The sequence below is a fragment of the Melopsittacus undulatus genome, chromosome 1 (genome assembly GCF_012275295.1).
Source record: "Melopsittacus undulatus isolate bMelUnd1 chromosome 1, bMelUnd1.mat.Z, whole genome shotgun sequence".
NCBI classification, from domain to species: Eukaryota; Metazoa; Chordata; class Aves; order Psittaciformes; family Psittaculidae; genus Melopsittacus; species Melopsittacus undulatus.
This window is the reverse complement of record NC_047527.1, coordinates 141801282-141822777: the sequence shown is the minus strand read 5'-3', so window position 1 is coordinate 141822777 and position 21496 is coordinate 141801282. Positions and strand designations below refer to the sequence as shown.

The 21496-nt window shown below is 34.4% G+C and overlaps 1 protein-coding gene across 1 annotated transcript in view; it reads right to left on the bottom strand.

Annotated features, from left to right (window-relative positions):
• BBS9 (Bardet-Biedl syndrome 9) overlaps window positions 1–21496 on the bottom strand; it is a 252846-nt gene that overhangs the window by 182166 nt on the left and 49184 nt on the right. Inside the window, exons 16-20 of the mRNA XM_031042432.2 lie at window positions 20015–20029; window positions 16438–16578; window positions 13980–14075; window positions 8300–8472; window positions 7394–7546 (exon numbers count right to left, since the gene is read on the bottom strand). Of these exons, the coding sequence (XP_030898292.2) occupies window positions 7394–7546; window positions 8300–8472; window positions 13980–14075; window positions 16438–16578; window positions 20015–20029 (578 nt within the window). The remainder of the gene's footprint in view (window positions 1–7393; window positions 7547–8299; window positions 8473–13979; window positions 14076–16437; window positions 16579–20014; window positions 20030–21496) is intronic.

Genomic DNA, 21496 nt, shown 5'->3' with positions numbered 1-21496 from the left:
GAGTACATTTCTCCCAGTAAAAGAACCTGTCAATAATTCACGGGTATCTGATATTTCAGATTATCAGATTTGACGTTTCCTTTCTTTGAGGAATTGCAACCAGGTCCATTTTCACGTCCTGTTTCTCTCCTTACCTCATGTCCATCTACTGATTTAGGAAGTTGAACTCTTTCTTTCTAATTTATAATCTACAACATAGCTGTAATACAAAATAAGTATGGACATGACAACTTTTAAAGTACACATGGTGTTCCAGTCTCTTGAAAGCGTAAATCCTGTTCCTTGCAGTATTTTAACACTTGCAATGTGTGGAGCACTTCGATCGTTGGTGGTTTGTGGTCAGTGGCAAATAAAACTCATTATGTTCTATTCACTAAAGCACATGGAATGCCATTAAAGGTCCATTAACTCTATGTTCAAGCCCCTTAACTCCTTTCCTTGCTTATTAATTGGTTGATAAAAATCTCAGAAGTGATCATTAATGATTGAGTATTCTCTCTAGAGTCACACTTCAGACACACATGGCCTTAGGAACATTTTGGGAATGATTCATTACTTGATTAGTAAGGACTTTTACCTCAAAGCAAAACCATTAGGGTTTATCATGCATGACTCAAAGGCTATATATCACACCCTCTCCCATAATAGTCATTTTTGCCAGATAATGTCAGTGAGAACTACACCCATAGTATAAATTAGCTCTTTTTTGGCTTGAATAAATATGCTGTTCTTTGGAGGAGTTATATTTAACTTCTCTTGTTTTACTGCTGTTTCTGCTAAATGTAGCTTTTTCATAGGCACTAAAAGTAGCTTATTGGCTATTATATATAATTAAAATTCTCTATTTTACTAGTGTTCAAACAGTGTTATGTTTCTGTTTCCCAAAGACTTACTGAGTTTTAACAGTGGAATACTTACAGTGTCATCAAAGCCCCTTTTTTATTAGAAGATGTATTCCAAAAATGTCTGAAAGTAGTTAGTCATGCTTGGGAAGCATATATTAGGATTGCTGGCACAACTCTTCTGTATTCTTGTCTGTGGTAGCAATTACTTGTTCCAGTGTGGGACTGTCTTCACTTAAGATCAGCCAGTTTTTAGGACAAATAGATATAATATAACAGCTCATAAGGGAGAGAGTTAGGAGCACATTAAAGCTGGAAATGATGTGGCCATCACAGGAGAAAGAAGTTGGAAGTAGAACACCCTTGTGTGTACAGATGTGGCACAAAGTGCTTCAACTGGGGTCTGCTGGGCTATATACAGTCTGGCCTGTCACATTTCCACAAAGGAGGGTTTCAGCTACACTGTGTTATGTCATACAGACCTATCTCCTGAACGACTCCTCTTGAACCTGTGAACAGCCAACTCAGAACACCCACTGCTTTCATTCAGATCACCAAAGGACCAGAGGAATGGTTAGTTAATATTTTTCCCCCAGAACCACTCTGCATACAGTTCCCACTTTAGAGCTGTTGCATCAGTGTGACCTGTCTGAGGATTCCCCAAGCACTCAGTCAGTCTTCATGTGGCAGATTGGTGTATAAAGGCAATGGCAGGAAGTGATTTATGTCATTCCTTGTGACATAAGTGTTCTTTGGCACTTCTTGTGACATTTGTTTCAGTGGTTCCTGTGTTTTTGAAGGGAAAAAAAATAATATTCCTTTGTAGGGTAGATCTTGTATCCTCACCCTGACAGGAGTTCACCAGACTGTATGAGGGCTTTCTACAGGGACTGAAAGAACCTGTGTGCACTATAAAATGGACAATTACTGGCACATAGTATTTGACCCATAAAATACTGCTTGACAGGGTTTCAACACTCTTACTTGATCATAAACCACAATGGAAGACAGACATCACAGACATGATCAGCAGCACTAGAGTGAAAATTCCTCACAACTGTCCTGTTAAGTAAGATGTGTTCAAAGGGACTCTAAGTTCCTTTAAATTGAGTCCAAAATTCAGATTAATTACACATTCTGCTGAAACCTCAAGAAACAAATATTTAGTGCACTTCTCATGGCCTCCTAAATGATGTCCAGGAATACAAAAGATTTGCCTTTTCTCCTTACATTTAGCTTTGAAAGTTTATTGTATCATAGCATTCTCTTTCTGGATGCTTTTCTAAGAAAACAGTTAACTCTTCGACATGTGCTGAATGCTCTTTTTGTGTATTTTAGCATATATTTGAACAGAGCTGCAAGTCACATCCTCCATGTTTTAATAAGGTGTTGCTCTAAAATTCTTCTCTTCTGTCTTTGTAAAATTATTTTTCTCAAAGATTAACTTTAAATATTATTATTTGAATGTTCACTTTCAAGACTAAAATGGACCTTGTCATGTAGTATGGCTACTTAATGTCACTCTGAAAATAACATGGGATTGAAGAGCTCCAAAAGGATCAATCAGGTTGCAAGACATGCTATCCATATACAAAATGTAAGACACCTAAATATCAATCCTGCCCTGTGGCATAAAACCATGGGCCAGGCCTAAGTGTTAGCAGCTGACATTAATCCACAGCATAATTGCTGAAACCCCATCTCAAAAACTTTAACTAGTCCATCTTTCTGTTGAAACTGGGCTACGACAAAGAAACAGTTGTGTAATGAAGTTCATAAAGTTCTAACAATATTAGAAGCACCTTTCTTCAAAACTGCCATGTCAAAGAGAAAGGACAACTCATGTGACATTACTCATTAAAAGAACCAGTGCATTCATTTAGAGATATACGACTTCCAAATCCTTCACCAAATTCCTCTGTTTCTACTGAATGATCAAGACCTCCAATATCCACAGCTGTATATGTGAGTGACAGCTCAGATCACAGACCTCAGGGTAAATGACTACCCTTAAAAAAGCTCTCTCAATCACAGACAACAAATTCCTCCACACTTTATTGCTGCGTAAAAAATTAAAATTGATGTCCTGATGGAATTGCTGTCTTTATTCTAAATGAGGAGTCATAGTATATCTACCTGAAGGCAATTGTGTTTGGTGACCACTTCTAACTGCCCGATGGTAAAACGTTATGCTTGCTTTCCAGCACTGCTAGCTATACGAACAAGACAGAGAATACAAGAGTGCTGAAGGGAGAACAAATGAAGAAAGTTACCCTGAAAAATTATCTGTAGGAACGGTCCTTCTTCCTATTCCCTGTAAACAGTAACCTGTGAGTATCTCTTGAAATCTGAAAGACTGAACACTTTTCCCCTTGTTTCAAGCAGAGTTTTTAAATGAAAAATTCCTATGCACATGAATTTCTTGGAGCTGCAATTCATATGCAGAACCCATAATAAGCAAGACCAAGCCCAGACAAATTAAATACAAACCATATAATAAAGCCAGCAGAATGAACTGGACAACTTCGAGTAGTTTACACAGCAAGATCTGAAAATGACGTTGAAAGCCACTTTGTTGCCGCTTACAGCCAAGTATTTCTGTGAGACAAGCTATTCAGTAACTATATAAATGACCATGATGGGCTAGCTGAATCAGAAGAAAATAAAGGGAATAAACTTGCAGCAACAGATAGTTCTAGCAGTCCTATTTAGAAAAGCATGTTAGTTTCTCTTACTAATGGCAAGAAACTCTCAAATTTATAAAGTACCTTAAAGAAAGGATAAAATGTATCACCAGTCAAAAACAAAGACCCACTGTTGTAGAACATGTAGTTATTAAGCCTAGATGTCTAAAGTTAGATAGCTCTGCTGCCCATTTATGCCAGACTTACTCTGTTGGTCCATTTCTAGCTTCTGTTGCTTCCAATGACAACACAAATTTTTTCAGTGACATGAAGATCCAGAAATCATTAAGTTCCTCTCTAGATCTGTTTTAATTAGCAGGCTGGGAGGGGAGAGACACTATTAGTATTTCTACTGACTCAGGAACATCATCCATCTTGTCTGCTCAGAAGGCTACTGCCAGTCAGCATTAGCGCACTGGCTTGAGAGTGCAGAGATAAGCAACTTCAGGAGGGTTGCTGGGGCCATGGCCAGAAGTTGAGATGTCAGTCTTAAAAAGCACAAGCCAGTTAATGCCGAAGAAATCTCAGAACACGGGGGAATAGGTACTGTGAAATAGTGGCATCAAGGAAGAGGAAGGGAGCAATGGTTATGACACGCAATGGAAGTGTGGGGATATAGGATGCAGGTGTTTGCTTCATGATTTGTCTTAATTTTTCTGCCTTTTACTGTAGTACAATGCAAGGCAGACGTAATTGCTCTGTCCTTAAACTTTTTTGTAAAATTGAACTGTTCTATCTTGTCCAAGATCCATGTTTTAAGTACTTACAATGGGTTAAGCAACAACAGTTAGTGCCCTAGGAGAACCCCACCCCACCGTTTCAAATTCATCCTCAGAATCATTGAATCCTTCCTCCTCTTTCTCCAAAAGAATGTACCTGCTGTAGTCTTCTGAACATGGTTACAGGGTTAAACACAGCTTACAACTAGACACAGCCAGTATTGCTTTGATTCACTAGGATAAAATCCATGTGCATTCAAATAATAAATTGAATTACCTGATTTTTATGACATTTGTTAATTCCAGCTTGTACCTGGAAACCCAAATAATGTATGTCAAGAGTCAACGCATGAAAATTACCATTCTGGGGCAAGCATCTGCAGCTACTGCCAAACTATGATTTTTTTATTTACTTTAATAAGACAGAAAGCACATCGCAGACATTAAAGATCATTAAATTACACTTTCAAGCAATAACATGTCTCTAGTAAGTGAGCATTATACAAAGTACATGCTGTTTACAGCAGCTACCATAAAATTTACTGCAATCTCATTTTGTATTAGAAGTCCTTTAAACTACAAAGCATCTACACAATCTCAACTACTGTGCAATTGCTTTTAAATTCCTATAATTACATTCCTTTCTTAGAACAGCAGCTAGAAGCATGTCCAATTGTACTGGTCATTTTTTAACCAGAGATGAAGAAATTAATCATGGGCATACAAATAGTATCAACTGCAAATCAATTTTTCCATTATTTCTATAGCACCTTCATAGCACAAATCATTCCTAAACTTCGTGAGAACAACATTTCCTTTTTCCAATCTGCATGGCTACTATGTATCAAAAAGCTTTTCCTGTCCTTCCAGAATGGAACACCTGATGCCACTATTTGTTAACTGCTGTTAAATCTCTCTCAAAACTATTTAGACCTAGAATATTACTTCAGAAAGAGAAATTATAGAAGATTAAACAGGACTATAAAACCAAACACAAGCTTTTCATCATTGCATACACTGATACCTGCTTATATATTTCTTTGTTATTGTGAAGATGAAAAGTAAGGCTAAAGCTTACTTACAATAAACCTATTGGTAATTGGGCTGTAGTACTAAATACATCCTACCTTGTTGGCAATGTATTTTATTGTGGGATTTATCATACCTATCTTATTACAAACCCCCCTAGAACTTCTACATCGCTTATTCAGAGCTCAGTACAAATTCCACTGAAGCAAATAAGTCATTCCACTTAACTCTATGAGGTATGGATCATTATTCTTCATTGGATGCATTCTCTGTTAGGAAAATCATTGAACACAACCATGGGGCTCAAAACAGACAACTTTCCAAAAGGAAATACAGACACAACTTATTTGAAGAATTCTTCTGAAAAGCAGCATTCTCAAAAATAGAATCAATTCCAATGTCAAAAAGGCTACATACTTTTTGGAGTGAGAGTTTATAGTGTTCATATTTATCCAGCCTTATTATTCCTTTACTGAAAACACATGTACTACATTTTGAACACTTCAGCTATTTGCATTAGATATACTTATTCAAGTAAAGACAGAAGATTAGACTGAATTAAAAACAAGGCATTTTCTAATATAGGAAATGCATCATTGAGCCATTTCATTTCAACCACATAGCAAAGAGACAATATTAAATCCTACCACAACACTTGCTTTCAAACCAACATACGCAGCAGTGGGGGTCTCTAAGGTAAATACTATTTTGCTACACTTTTGTTTGTACTAACAATAATGACAATTCCTTGTTGCAAAGAGATTCACAAAGGCAGACAACAAAGGAAATCTACCAAGAAAAACTGAGCTTGCCTAAAAGGAAGTTTTAACAAATACTGGAAAATGTATGCATTTGTTCTCTGGAAAGAAATCTTTTCCTTCATTCTCCTTTCAACCACACTAATTCTAATTAAAAAAGCTTACAACATTATCAGGAAAAGCACCCACTTAATCTGAGTTTCAAGGACCTCATAAAATAAGCTTCTGCAGAATCCATGTATTTCAACTACCTGATTTTTGTCATATTCTCAGAACTCATCTTTCAATTCAACTGCATAAGAAAACTCCAGCACATCACAGTCACTTTTAAGTTGAAAGGCTATCGTTCTACACAGCAAAAGCAGACTTAAGATACTCCCTTCCATTTATCTTTAGAGCTTATTTAGTCATGCCATTTTCAAGTGTTAAAGAATGACCCATCACCCACAACAATATCTATTTCTTGAAGTAAGCAGAAAAACCCCACTTTCAAACTTAAAGCATCTCATAGTTAACTCATTCACAGTAAAGACTGAAACAAAGTCCAATTTCTTTTGACTCATGTATATCTGGAAAGGCAGTTTTCTTCAGTTTAGAGAAATATTTTCTTAGAGCAAACAATAAGGAAAAATATTTGTCCTTAACACCTTTGGTTTTTAATTGCTGTGATATACAGCAGTGCGTAAAGGGAAGTCTTTTTTCCAACAAGGAATCCAATTGTGACTCAGGGTCTCTAACAAGACATATTGGAAAGTAAAATCAGATCCTCCATAAGAAAATGCATAAAGTAACTTCTTAGCAAAGGGGACACATCATGACACAAGGGTTATTCTAAAGCAATGCAGAGCTAAAGCAGGAAAAGGAAGAAAAACTGTGTTATTCCTGGGTACTTCCAGTATGGGGATGGTTTACAAATGAACGCTATCACATTCTGGAATGGTTAGAACATAAAATCCCTGTAAGGAAGGACATGGTCAGCCTCAGACAATTTTGTTGTGGATGTTACACTGGCCAAACCATTCCAACCAGTTTACAGTGTACCATAAAATATTTACATAAGCTATGAACTATAAAATATTTTCACATGAACTATAAAATATTTACACTATCAACATCAGTTAGGAAAGAATGATGGGCTGTCAAGCTGATGTGACCCAGGAGTGAAGATTTTGTGGTTGCAGATGAAATAAAAACTATTGCAAATCATCTGGAAAGTTACAGGGAAAATTAGGTTAAACAAATTGCTGCTTCCTGGTCTGTTGGATGGTAAATGTAACCAGGAAAGCATAGCTTATATGCTTTAAGCTGAGTTTTACCAACAACATAAAGAAAGGTTAGGCTCATAATCAAACTGTACTGACCTCTCTGTATGTTCCTTCTAGCAAGGTATCCAGATGTTGAAGCGGAGCAGGAGTTTTGTCTTTGAATCGTGTCAGCAATCGCCGCTCAATAGCTCGAAACTGTGCAGCCCTTTGAGATAACAGCTCCTGAAGTTTTTCCTCGTTCAAACGTAGCTGCAATTTAAGGGTTTTCAGGAATTCAGGTTAAGGGTCATATATGTTATGTATGCACATTCCAAATGAAATGAGAAACTGCAGTAAAATTTTGGGGGGAGTGTGCATTATGCAAATATAATGTCATTTATACCAGTTTCATATTTTACACTTCTCATAAGCTTATTAACATCTTCAAGAATTATCTTTTGTCACTGAAATCAAAGCTAATTGTCAACAATCACAATAATCTGTGAAAATGCATAAATATGTCATCATGAAGCCTAATAACAAGAGTGAAATTTCACCACCAGTATCTCAAGGCTTCTTCTCAGTTTGGTATGCTATTTATGACACATACAGTGTACTGAATTCTGTATTCATCACAGCAGAAAAGTGGATTGTTATTCCCTTAAGCATGAATAGAAGTACTAAATTCTGCACTGTTTGAATGACTTTTTCTGAAGTGAAATCCTTTTTCCTTTTACATACACTGATCAGCTATAGCAACAAACTTTCTTGAAGTGTTGTCCTGGGTTCAGCAGTAGCAGTCTTTTTTCTCCTTCTTAATAGCTGAACTTAGATCAACACTGGATATCTAATGCCCAGATCAAAAGATAAAATACCACTCTTTTTTTTCCAGCACTACCTTACATACAACTTCCTATTTCCTGAAAGCCAAATGCCCATGATAACTATAGTCCTAATCTAATCAACCATAGTAGTAACACATGAACAATTTTTAAACTAGCAGAACACCAATGATTCACATACCTCAAAATGTCTATCAATTAGCTCAAAATATTCTTGCAGGGGAATGGAACCAGAAAATGTACATGTGAAATCTTTGCAGTTCTGCTTCTTGAAATGTTCTTCGAGTCGAAGCCTCAACTCTTTTGTTATCAGCCAAAGGTCTTCCAACTGATCACTCTGGATCCTATATCGTTCTTTGAAAACAAGGATGAATACAGGACTAATAAACACACATTTAAACCACATACATTCACTATACAACATAGTTTAGCTAACACACAAATGGAACTTGTTAACTGCATCCCAAATCTATACAAGATTTTCCTAAGAGATACATGCACATTAGTGTTAAAGAAATACTAGTATTCTGTGGATGCTAGTCCTAAATACTCGCTCTTTTGTTTTAACTTTAAAAGCAATTTCGTAGCACAAAATAGAAGTGTTTACAGCTTCAGGACTACTTACTTTTCAGTATGAGCCTGCTCATGAAGAACAAAAAGCTCTGAAGAACTACCATAATAAGGAAACAAGATAATTACTGGATGATATTAAGTCATCACAACAGGCTGTCCACAATTCTCTGCCATAATATAACTTAGTGAGCTGTTTTGAGGGTTGGAGACAGAACCAGAGTCAATTCACTTTAAACCGTGACAGAAGGCATCCTAAGCATCTGGCAACAGTGTGAACAAATCAACTCCAATTTACCTAAAATCCTGAATATCTTTTGGAAATGGTTACCGAGTTATTTGATAATACAGTCAATATAATTTTAATTACATCACCACTTCCTATTCTAGGATACGTTTTAGTAGGAAAAGTATTACTCTAACTGGTCATAGACAACAATATTCATCTTTAATAGAACTATGCTCCAATCCAGATAGAGCTACTGTTAGCAGAAGGTGATTTTTATCCATCTGCACCCTATGGCTTTGTAAAAGTACTGTAGTGTACAAATGAAAGCATTAAACTGAAGTGAAAATACAAATCCTGTTTGTGCCATCGTTCTCTCTCCCAACAAATTCACTTAACACATTTCAGTAAATTGCAAATTATCAAGCTAGTGGGATAAGATTTTATTTCTGTTGTTTCTTGCTCACATTCATAAAATAATACATATATAGTATATAATGTATATAATTATTTCCAGGAAATCAGAATTAATTAAATATGGAGACAAAAACATTGTGGAATATCACAGCAGCATTTTATCCAGATAAATACTTTCAAACAACAGTTCCTTATTTCTTTTCATTACACATCTACCAATACTCTTCCCGAAAGGACAGACAAACTTAGCTATGAGGGAAAAGGGCTGCTGGGACTTGATTCAAATGAGTTCTTTTTTTGCCCTTGTTAACAAGGTTCACAGTAAATCAAATTAACCAGAATTCTTTAGAACTTGAATGTACTTATTTAAAATTTTCTCAACATCAGTAATTCAAGATTGTTTGACATTACCACTGGCATCATTCCCAGGATGCTTATTTCACTGAACAAAGAATGACAAATTCTGTTTACAGTGTAACAGGAAAGAAGCAAGTTTTATTTAAAAACATGCCTGTTAAAGAAAAGAACACCATCTGCTCCAGATAACATTCAACCTAATGTCCATTTTTTAAACATTCACAATGTAACGGCTGGACTGAGCTGAGTATCACCATACTTTGCCTTAAGTGATTTTTTCCTTGAGGGAGATTAGCTCAGATGTTTTCAGGCCAAATCAACAGTCATTATATTTATAATTGACATATCTAATACATTAATGTCTTAAAATGGATAAAATTAATTTCCTCCAAAATGCATATTTGATTTCCATACATTGTTTGTTGGTCAATACAAACACAATCTAATTTTACCATGGCCTGAGAGCATTGCAGCCATTTGCTTTATACGATCTTCCAGCTCTCAGAAATAGACAAATTACATTTAGAAACTGTATGAAACAGAATCTTTAATTGTAGGTGTTTTAAATGCACTACAAATAAAATAAAATAAAATAAAATAAAATAAAATAAAATAAAATAAAATAAAATAAAATAAAATAAAATAAAATAAAATAAAATAAAATAAAATAAAATAAAATAAAATAAAATAAAATAAAATAAAATAAAATAAAATAAAATAAAATAAAATAAAATAAAATAAAATAAAATAAAATAAAATAAAATAAAATAAAATAAAATAAAATAAAATAAAATAAAATAAAATAAAATAAAATAAAATAAAATAAAATAAAATAAAATAAAATAAAATAAAATAAAATAAAATAAAATAAAATAAAATAAAATAAAATAAAATAAAATAAAATAAAATAAAATAAAATAAAATAAAATAAAATAAAATAAAATAAAATAAAATAAAATAAAATAAAATAAAATAAAATAAAATAAATAAAATAAAATAAAATAAAATAAAATAAAATAAAATAAAATAAAATAAAATAAAATAAAATAAAATAAAATAAAATAAAATAAAATAAAATAAAATAAAATAAAATAAAATAAAATAAAATAAAATAAAATAAAATAAATAAAATAAAATAAAATAAAATAAAATAAAATAAAATAAAATAAAATAAAATAAAATGAAATAAAATAAAATAAAATAAAATAAAATAAAATAAAATAAAATAAATAAAATAAAATAAAATAAAATAAAATAAAATAAAATAAAATAAAATAAAATAAAATAAAATAAAAATAAAATAAAATAAAATAAAATAAAATAAAATAAAATAAAATAAAATAAAATAAAATAAAATAAAATAAAATAAAATAAAATAAAATAAAATAAAATAAAACAAAACAAAACAAAATAAAACAAAACAAAATAAAATAAAATAAAATAAAAAATAACTGTGCTTCTGCTCATCCTGTGCTTTTCTAGCAGCTCACCAACTTGTGTTTGCTTTTTGTTATAAGTAAGCTCTGTTACAGAAAATTACAATAGAATGTCAGAAAATACTCAAACGGAAAAGCAAGAGACTGAGAAGCATCAATAGGCTAAATAGGTTACAAAGGCTTTTAACACTACAGCTGATCCATCCAACTAGCACAACCAGCATTAAGAACAGTTGCCCTGCCAGCAGGCTGTCTGAAAGAAATCTGGAAGATTCAGGTCACCTCTCAGCCAGGAAACCCACATTAGCAGCCACAATTAGCAGTCAAGCCTCCTTTACACTTCTTTTAAAAAACAGTTATAAAAACCTCAAAACCTTAATCTACATGAGGCAAGATACTTTCTGTATCTTGTACTTTCTGTATCTGTGTACTAACTGTCAAAATAAACTTCAGGCTGGGTCCTTTGCAGCAGTGCTTTTGACAGGCTGAAGTAACATCTTCAATTACTACCATGTTCAAACTGGATTAGCAAATACAAGTAAAAATAAATGTGAACACAGATGCTATTCATATTTGCAACCTTAACAGGGAAACCCAAATGAACCTGGAGACTTTCATTCCTACAAGCAGTTCAGAACTTAAAGTCCAGTTGATAAGGAATCAAAAGATAAAAAGATCTCAGCTTCCATTGACCAAGATCAACTTCTTTCATGGAAAAACAGAAATAAGGATTGATCAGTCCCAATGGACTTTTTTACTTCTTTGAAACATCATTATTTCTAGTCTATTTATCTGCATGTACAGTTTTCTTTTTGAAGACTAATTTGACAGTGATAATGTTGCATAAGCACTTTTACAAAGTATAAACTAAGTGCTAAATTAATATATAATAAACTAATATAAATAATATGCAATTTTTTCTGCATTCACTAGTTCCAGGGAATAACTGTCTACTCAAGCACAATCATTTCAGTATCAGGAAATTCTACCAATGTTTTTTTATTATGGATAGTCTCTGCTCATAAAAATATTCTGAATTATGTTTCAGTATCAGACCTTTTACAATTTATTTGTTTTAAATAAGTTTTACTTGGGTAATATTTCTAATAAGCAAATCCCCCTCAGAAATTCTGCAGCCAACCCAAACCAATTCATGAAATGAATGCTGGAAACATAGAAGGTGGCATCAAACAACTCATTTGTTTTCTGAAGTCAGGATTCCCAGACACAAGAAATGAGCAGTCACGCTAAGAGAAAAAGATATTTTGAATCTTCTTTGTAAACTGAACTTCACAAGTAAAGCAGTGTGGGAAAGTTTATAGTAGGACTGCAAGCGTCATTCCGACCTAGTGAATAAACAAACCTGAGAGGAAAAGATTGAGGGTTTGGGGTAGGAGAATTAAAAGTTATAGCCTCACTAGAAGCTAAAATGCATTAATTACATGGACACAAATTTGTTCCTTACACAGTATCGAATTTAGCAACTATGCAAAATTAATTTCAAATGAAAGGATTTAAATTGCAATGCAGGAAAAAGGCAGTTGTTATAAATCCTTTATATCTTTTCATTTTCAGAAACTATCACTGCATGTCCAGTAAGTTAAAACTGTTTAAGTCATACTATTTAAATAAATATTAAAAACTAACTAACCATAAACCAGCATGCAAGTAATGCATACACAAAGCAGTGCAAATGTATTCGAACTTCAGAAATGTAAAGTGATTCTCGGTACCATGACAGTTACTCTCCAAATGGTTTCTGTTTTTCCCACATTTGATTACATTAAAAAAGGTATTAAATATCATCCTGGAGCTCACAGCTGATGCCACCAGTGTCTGCATAACCCATCATGAATATCAATTTTTGAAAACCAAGAGGCAGATTATTTTTGCATCAAAAGAATTTTACAACAACAAACCAGATTCAGCTTTCTCCCTCAAAACAGTTTTCATTAAGCATTCACACACTGTTCCATTTGAACTCCCTGCCACACACAATAGGTATTACAGCTTTTCAATTTGTTAGTCTGCTGTATTAAATGAAGACCTTTTGCTCTGCTGGCATGGAAAACACTAAACACAATTGAAGTGATTTGGTTCCGATCCATATGCCAAGAAAGAGTTTAGCAAGTTGAGTAGTTGTACAAGGCAAGACCATAACTCTCCAAAATGAAGAGAATCAAACTTTTTTAAATAGCAAAAATTCAAAGTGGTTGTAACATGACCACTTAATTCATGAACTGCCCTATACAAGAGACGCTGGACCAGGTAACACCATATCTACATGTCAACATAATAGGAAGGATATAGAATCTATAATCCTATGCTTACAAAGATATACACACATCTAGAGACAGGCATTTACTTAGAGGCAGAAAAGCAAGTAAGCAGGGTCTGATGTCTAATTAAAGGAAAGGATTTCTGGACGTCAGGGGAGAGTTAGAAACCTGCTTTTTAATCCCTTTTAGAAATCCCAGTAGATGGCTACTCCCAAACACAGATGTTGAAATACCTTTGAGGAAAAGAGGGGGTTTTCATTATTACAATGACAGTATTAACTCATGACTAAAAACCTTACGAAAAACTTGATGAGAATTTAGCTTCTTCAGGGTACTGGCACCGTAGTGTACTATATCTTGAGTAGGATTTTTTGGTTTGTTGTAAAATTTTGTGCCTTTTCTAGTAACATCATTGGATACCAAAGAAGGGATGAGTATTACTCAGCGAACACTTTTAAAGTCCCGTGTTAATTCTCATACAGTTATTATCCTGCTTTGTATGATTCACATCCTCATTTTATAAATATATTAACTAATAATCAGGCTTCCTTTAGCACAAATTCTTATAGCACTTACGTGATGTTTTTGAAGCAAGAAGAGTGGCTTTTGAACCACTTAAAAACTGAAATCCTAGAACGTTTGCCTGGTCATCCTCAGACGGAACAACAAAGTCTGAAAGAGAAAGTTGAACAGAGTTTTCTATAATCCGATGCTGAGGTTCAACAAACCTCAAACCACAGCCAGGACCACATCAACCTTTGCACAAGCAATTTAAGAAAGGCAATATGAGACTGATCCCCTTCTTAGGGCTCAGAAGTAAAGACATTTGTTTTGGTATACCCTTCCTTCATTCACATATGGAAGCTGAGCCACACACTGCTATTTCTTCCCCAGCCTGGAAACAAGAGGTAGATTTGTGAAGACTTGTGAATAGTGTACAGCTCAAAAACTGTCACCTTTTATCAGACATGTACAACATCCGTACATTTGTCACCTACAATTTATACAAAAAATCTGCAGAAATATTCCATGAAACTGTTTCCAGCTTTCAGTACAGAGCACAACAAACATCTACCTTGCTCAAACCAGCTACTCTGCAAAGTCCATGCATGCCCACCTTTCTTTTCATTCCAAACAGTGAAACATACCAGGCTAAAAGGGTCCACTTAAGGGTACTGTACTTTAAAAACTACTCCATACCACCTCTCCTCCCAACCTTCCCCTAAAAACAAGGCAAACAGGGAGCAGAAAAGATACAACTTTTATTGTGTACACCAAGAATACAAAGTTCCTTCACCGATCACATCAGTATGGTTTTGTTGGGTTCTCAGCCCCCCACCCCCTAAATCACTGAAAATGGGATCAAGAGAAATCAGAAGATTTAATACCTTCTTTCTGAGCATATCAGGCCTATGCTTTCTGCTCTATTTTCAACAGTGCATCCCCAGGTTAAAAATAGAATATAGACCTGTATTTTGAAAGCATTATTGCTTGGCCATAATGGAAGCCTATGATTAAAACCCCAAAATGTAGACCTTTGAAAAAAAGGTTTCTCTGTTTCAATTAAGTGTTCCACAGCACACCCTTTAAAAAAAATATATATATGTATATTTACACTCAAAGTGAGGAAAAACAGGTTACCAAAAAACCCTACCATGCCTAATCCACTGCTCTCAGACAAATGTACTTCAAAAGAGATGCAGCTCCACCTTAAAAATACCATATTAAAGTTGTTGGCCCATACAGCTCTCAGCAAACTGTTCCAGAACCTTAGTCTTCTGAAGCTCAGAAACTTAATCACTGCCAGACTCAACTTATTTGAAATCTCTTTATAAGCCCTTGTCCCAGTTTCAGCTGTAGCAGTTATTTTTGTCTTTCCTAGTAGCTGGTGCAGTGCTGTTTTAGCTTTAGTCTGAGAACAGTGATGATAACACACTGATGGTCTAGTTGTTGCTAAGTAGCACTTAACCCTGATAGGGTCAGGCTGGCTATCAGTCAGCAGGTGGTGAGCAATTCCATTGTGCATCACTTGGGTTTATTGTTCTTTTTTTTTTTCCCTTGCCTCTTTTAGTTTTAGATTCTTTCCCCTTTTTTTTTCCCTTATTATTAGTAGTTTTATATTAAACTTTAGTTATTGGACTGTTCTTATCTCAACCCGTGGGGTTTACATTCTTTTCATTCTCCTCTCCACCCCACCCAGATGAGGGGGTGAGCAAACGGCTATGTGGTGCTGAGTTACCAGCTGGGCTTAAACCACAAAATCCCTGTTTATCACTTCTTCTGGAGCCAATATGATCATCTAGACACATGATACGGCCACAGAATATTTACTGAAGTCAACTGTATTCCCTTTTTTTGCCTGTGTTTTATTAAGCTAAATGAGTCACTTCTCTTATTTCTTCTCAAATCCCTAGATAACACTCATGGCCTTTTTTTATTACACTTCTGAGTTTAAATTAATTTTTATTTAGTACCAGCAACCAGCATTCAGTGTGCCAATGCACAGTAATATGATAGTTTCCTGCATGGAAACATTTTGACTAATGCATCCTCAGCTCTTATTTGCTTACTTATGATTGTACCAGATTGTACTACATGAGTATTTCTGTGGTAACTTCCACCTCCTCTATCTCTTCCAAATTATGAGCTCATAATTACAGCAGAAATTATTTTCATAACATTACACTTTATAGTACTCAATTTTATTCTTTTCCAGTCCTAAATGGCACCTAATTACTCCTTCATACTATTTTAATACTCTCCTAAGTAGAAAAAGTAGCTCAGGTTTGTGTATTAGAAGATATCACTAAGTACCCATTATCTTTCTGGTCCAAGAAAGCTATTACTAACAACAACAAAAAAAATCAGCTCCAGACAGCTGTATCAAGAACTCCACTCCATCATTTCTTTCAAAATACAGTGTTTCAACATTTTAACATTAATATTGTTAATTACCTCATTACTTTGCACAGACAAACAATTCCTGTTGGAGGTCCCTACACATTTTCTATTACAGACATAATTTAAAACCTACCTGGAAAAATGGTGAGAAAACTGATGGGAGGTTTATTGGTATCAATAGTTATCTTGTGGTTTGCTGCTTTGGATGGTTGAGCTGGAAAGCAAATTAATCGTAAAGGCAGACTGAAGTTACACTGCGCAGCTTTCAGTATTCCTAAAATGAAAGAACAGAGATTCATCTTCCATATCCATATTCTGAATACAAGACACTTCATATTTCTACCCTCAGAGAGGTGTAACAAGATACATTTAACATGATTAAGTGATACAATAAAACAAAAACTATGCAAAAATCTCAAATTTTGTTCTATTTCCCACCTAAAAATACCTGTAAATTTGAATACTTCCAATTACATTTTCAAGTGAACACTTTCAACTAAATGGGAAAGCAAGGGTTATTAATTAAATCCACTGTATATCTGTATTTATACTAATTAACATGCAATGAAGATGAACATTTTAATGCTCTAGACAAACAATTCTACTCTAACATAGACCACAGCTGTGTGGTTACTCCTGATTCTTTGAACAGAAAACTGAGGCATTTATGTTTCCACCAGGAGTGTCACAAACTAGATCTTTTTTAAGAACAAAGTTACTCTCTTTTACATGTTTAAATAAATCTATGCCACCTTCATAGCATCTGTCAGAGATGTGTGGCTTAGCAAAAATGTATCTCAGACATTGCTACCCAAAGGTATATTAAATTCTGGTTTTCAGTTTACTGCACCATAATGAAACAGAACTGTAGAACAAACAGGCTATCGTCTTTGATGCTCAGGATCTAATATCATATGCAATTAAATCAGAATGGTGCAAGAGAAAAGAGGATGTTTGTGACATGTGAAAGGCAGAAGTACTACTTGCTAGGAAATATGGAGTTCTCCCAGCCAGATTACTGGGTTTTTGAGGATGATTTTTTTATGAAGGAGCTAACAGGGAAACCTTGTTTTGTTCAACTACAGATATCACTATCAGCAGAAATACCTGTCATATTGAGATCAGTATTAACATTGTCTCATCTCAATCTCTCATCATTCTCTCATTTTCTTCCAAATAACCCACAAAAGACAAACCATGAACCCAACACTTATCTCAGCAGAATTTAACACAGCACATTTTTAGAGAGAATAAAGTTACTGTCATAGATTATATAGAGGCAGAAAAGTCATGAAACTGAATAGCTACATTACACAAGTTATCAGTCCTGGCAGCTTAGCAGGTTAATGTAAAAATAGAGTTCAACCATTTAGCAGTCATCCAAGCAACCCTTTCTGCTCACAATTTCGTTTGCTACTTCACAAAGCCCTTGCAGTGAAAAATTCTTTCTAAGACTTATCTCAAGGGACAAATTCTATAAAACACTCAGATTCATTCCTTTAGGTTGTTGGTTCAGTAGCTCTTTTGGCTGGCTGTTAATGCCTCCAAGTAAGTATTCTGCATCAGCTTGTAGAAAGTAAAATCAATGTGAAACAAGCAGAAAGCTTAAGACAGATGCTCAAAACTAGGATATCCCTGGGTTCCAAGGAAAATTCCTGAAAAAATACCTGATGATAAAGCCATGACCCTTCAGAATGATTCACTCAACTTTATCTTCATCATCTGAAGGGAAAAAATCAAGATCTTTTCTTGATGACAACATAACACAAACATCTTACTACTGAACTTAGATATAGAGATTTATCAACAGGAAAAAAAAAGTGACAAAACTAGCCAAAAAGATGTTTTCTTCATGTTTTAAACTAGCTTTTCCTGGATAGTCTGCTCTGTCTGCCTCACCAAAAACAGTGTTTCAGTATTTCAGACAAAGGTCAAATCAAAACTAAATCAAATAGTATCTGGCTTTGGAAGGGACTGGAGAGATTTCTACTTGATGAGTCCAAACCAACTATATGTAAGAAAAACAAATCAGAAAGCACCAATAAAATTTATCATTACAGTGAAAAATTCTTGCTGGGAAAGGCTTTCAGAGTATTTTAGCATTTTAAATGGTAGTAAAGAAACACAATGAAGTAGCCAAGTGTGGGAGCTAGAACTTCCTCAATCCTTTGGCGCTATGTCTAGCAATACATCTAAGTGAGATGAAGTGCATCTGGAGTTGTGATACATTGCACGATACATAATTTTAGCACTGTAATAAAGAAAGAATGTGGAAAGACTCAGATTAACTTCAAATCTGAAGTACAACAGAAATTTTGTACCATTACCTCATAAATTGCTACGATTTAAAGGCATCCTATGCACTTAACGTGATAAAAGCAATAAAAGTTCCATGCACTATAGTTACAATTCACTTACAAATTACTCATGCATTCTTCTTATTTATATTTGAAACGTAACACTGAAGTGCATGATAAAACACCTTAAAGCTGAGATCTCTAAGTTAGAATGTTAAATATTCAGAAAATTTATGTTTTTCCTGATATTGATGATCCTGCATTTACCTAGTCCAGTGCACCTCAGAATAACCCAAATAAATGTCACAGATGATTCTACTAAGTTTACTAAGCTCCACAACATTCTCTTCAGCATCAGGTGTTTATCTTGAGTAGAAATTTCTTAAAACAAAATCCAAATCTTCTTTTTTTACAATGTTACATTTTCAAAAGATATAAATCTATTTTAAGACAGTTTATTTATATATTCACTCTATTTTTTACTGATTTTTAAAGTTACTTTATATAGCAGAAATCTTCCTACAAAGTGATAGCTACTCTTGCCAAGAGTGGTATTTTATGGAGATGGTTCAAGTATCTATTCCTTGTACAGCACCTCAAAGTCACCTGAAACATCCAGAAACCAGAAAAGGGTACCAGTAACACAGTTACCTAATTTTCCACTTACTATGCTCACAAAAGCACAAGTTAGTGAAGTAACTCCTACAAGGCTGTATCTTTTCAACACATGTACACAACTACATTGCAAACTAGCCTTCTCTCTTTCTAGCCTACCAATGCATAAGCTTTGTTAGTTTTGTCTTTCAATTGCACCTTTTGTCAATATCATATCTATCACAACCACACCTAAGTTTTGTATTGCTGGTACTCTTGGTTAGAAAGCAGCCTTTTAGCCTTGAATAACATGTTTCCAACAGGAATTGGAATGAAAAGATGTTAAGTGACACCATTCTCAGAGCTATTCGGGCCAAACGGTAACATTAGCTACAAATTCTTAATAGCCATTTCAGTTGCACAAAAAAAAAACTACAGTTTACCTGCTTAAGTTCTTGCTGCAACTTGAAAAAAAATAGCTCAAACTATAGTAAAGCAAGAACATACAATTGTGTTTTCTGTTTCCAATCTCAACACACACAGCACTTAATACTTCACAAAAGTCTTATGTTATATATGAGGAAATACATTATACTTCAAGAAATATCTTTGCTACTTTATTTTCTCCATGCCATATGTCTAATCCTCATTTACTTTGAATTCTCTCAAATATTCACACCTTCATAGCATCAAACCAAGGATAATGAGAACTTACAGAAATAACAGGCAAAATAACAGCTCCCTTCCAAATCTGCTTTATCCAGCATGTGCTGTCACTCATGAAACCATTCAAACTTTTCATTTTCTCCATTCACTCACCTTCAGGAAAGAGGTCTACGGTATAACCAGCAACGGGACAAAAAAGAAGATCAAAAAAAAGAATATGTAAGATGCTACTCAAATAAGGAAAACAGCAAGTGTAGTAACAGTTTTTCAAGAACTTAAGAGACATTTGTTAACTAAACAATACATAAAGACATAATCCTAGCCAAAAAGCAGGCATGAGACCACATTCATCAATAGTGCAATCCCATCCAACTGACTGACTCATTAATCTTCAGCTGTATGAATCCGACATAGGTACACGGAAGACTGATTGGGCTGCAAATACGTCTAACTTACAAACAAAAGAGGACAAAGTCTCTATTAAGATAAAATTGAGTCACAAAGGCACTTAATTTTTGCACAGAGGGATTTGACTGCCTTGCACATGTAACACTAGCAATAGCACGCAATTGAACAGATTTATCCCAGCTTAATAATTTAAATTTATAACCAAAAATCTAACAATATTTTAATCATGCCCCTTTATTCAGAAGTCTTACAAATTCTACCATTCAAGGAAAGCTTTTAAGATCTCTTCTACAGATCCCTAATTCTTAGTTAGATTTCATGTTATTCTGGAGACTTTTTTAATTGCATATAAACAATCAAACGTACTTAAGATACAAGATTTCTTAACTTCTTTAACCAAAAGGCTTGCAAAATCCAACCTACTATTTAAAATATAAGTCTAAGTTTAACTAGTATCACCTGAAAGAAATAATGCATTCATCTGCTTGTGAGAAATATCCTTTAAGTTTGATACTCTGGTTATGCAAAGCAAAATCACAGAAGCCAAGCCAGCAAAACAAAGAGCAAGATTTCAAAGCCAGACAATCCAAGATACTCAGAAATATGCTAGCTATATCGCTGTACCACAAAACCTATCTAAAGCCACATCACTAAGCTGGACACTCGTGAAGGTACAACATCTCCTTCACAAGGAATAAGCCAGTCTACTCTATGTCACCCTTCCTTTTGCACTGGCACAGCTCCTTGGCTCTGCAGAGTGGACCAAATCAGCAAATCTGGCTGAGAACTAACTGTTGACTGTGTGAGCACAAGGGAGGAGGAGGTGCGGGAGCAAAGCCAAGCAACTGAGATGTGAAGAACAGGCAGCTTAAACTGCTGTATGCTGCATTTAACTTAAAGAAATCTTGCCTATGTTTCTCAGTAGGCTGATGCACTGACAAGGATGAGTGCAGAAAACTAAGCTAATTTGTCTTCAGCTATAGAAAGCAAGGTAAATTTACATATGCTATCACTAGGGTCATTATGGCATTGTAAAGCAGAAGACTTCGTTTATTTGTTTAGAATGAGTAAGTTCAGCTATTCAGAAGGGAAGTGAGGCATAATCACCCCAATGCTTATTCAAATCTCTGTTTGGGGAGGCAGTTACTGTCACATTTGTTGGCAGCCCAGAAATATGAGGAGTCATAAAAATGTAATTAACTCTTCACTCCAAGAGTTGGTCCCTTA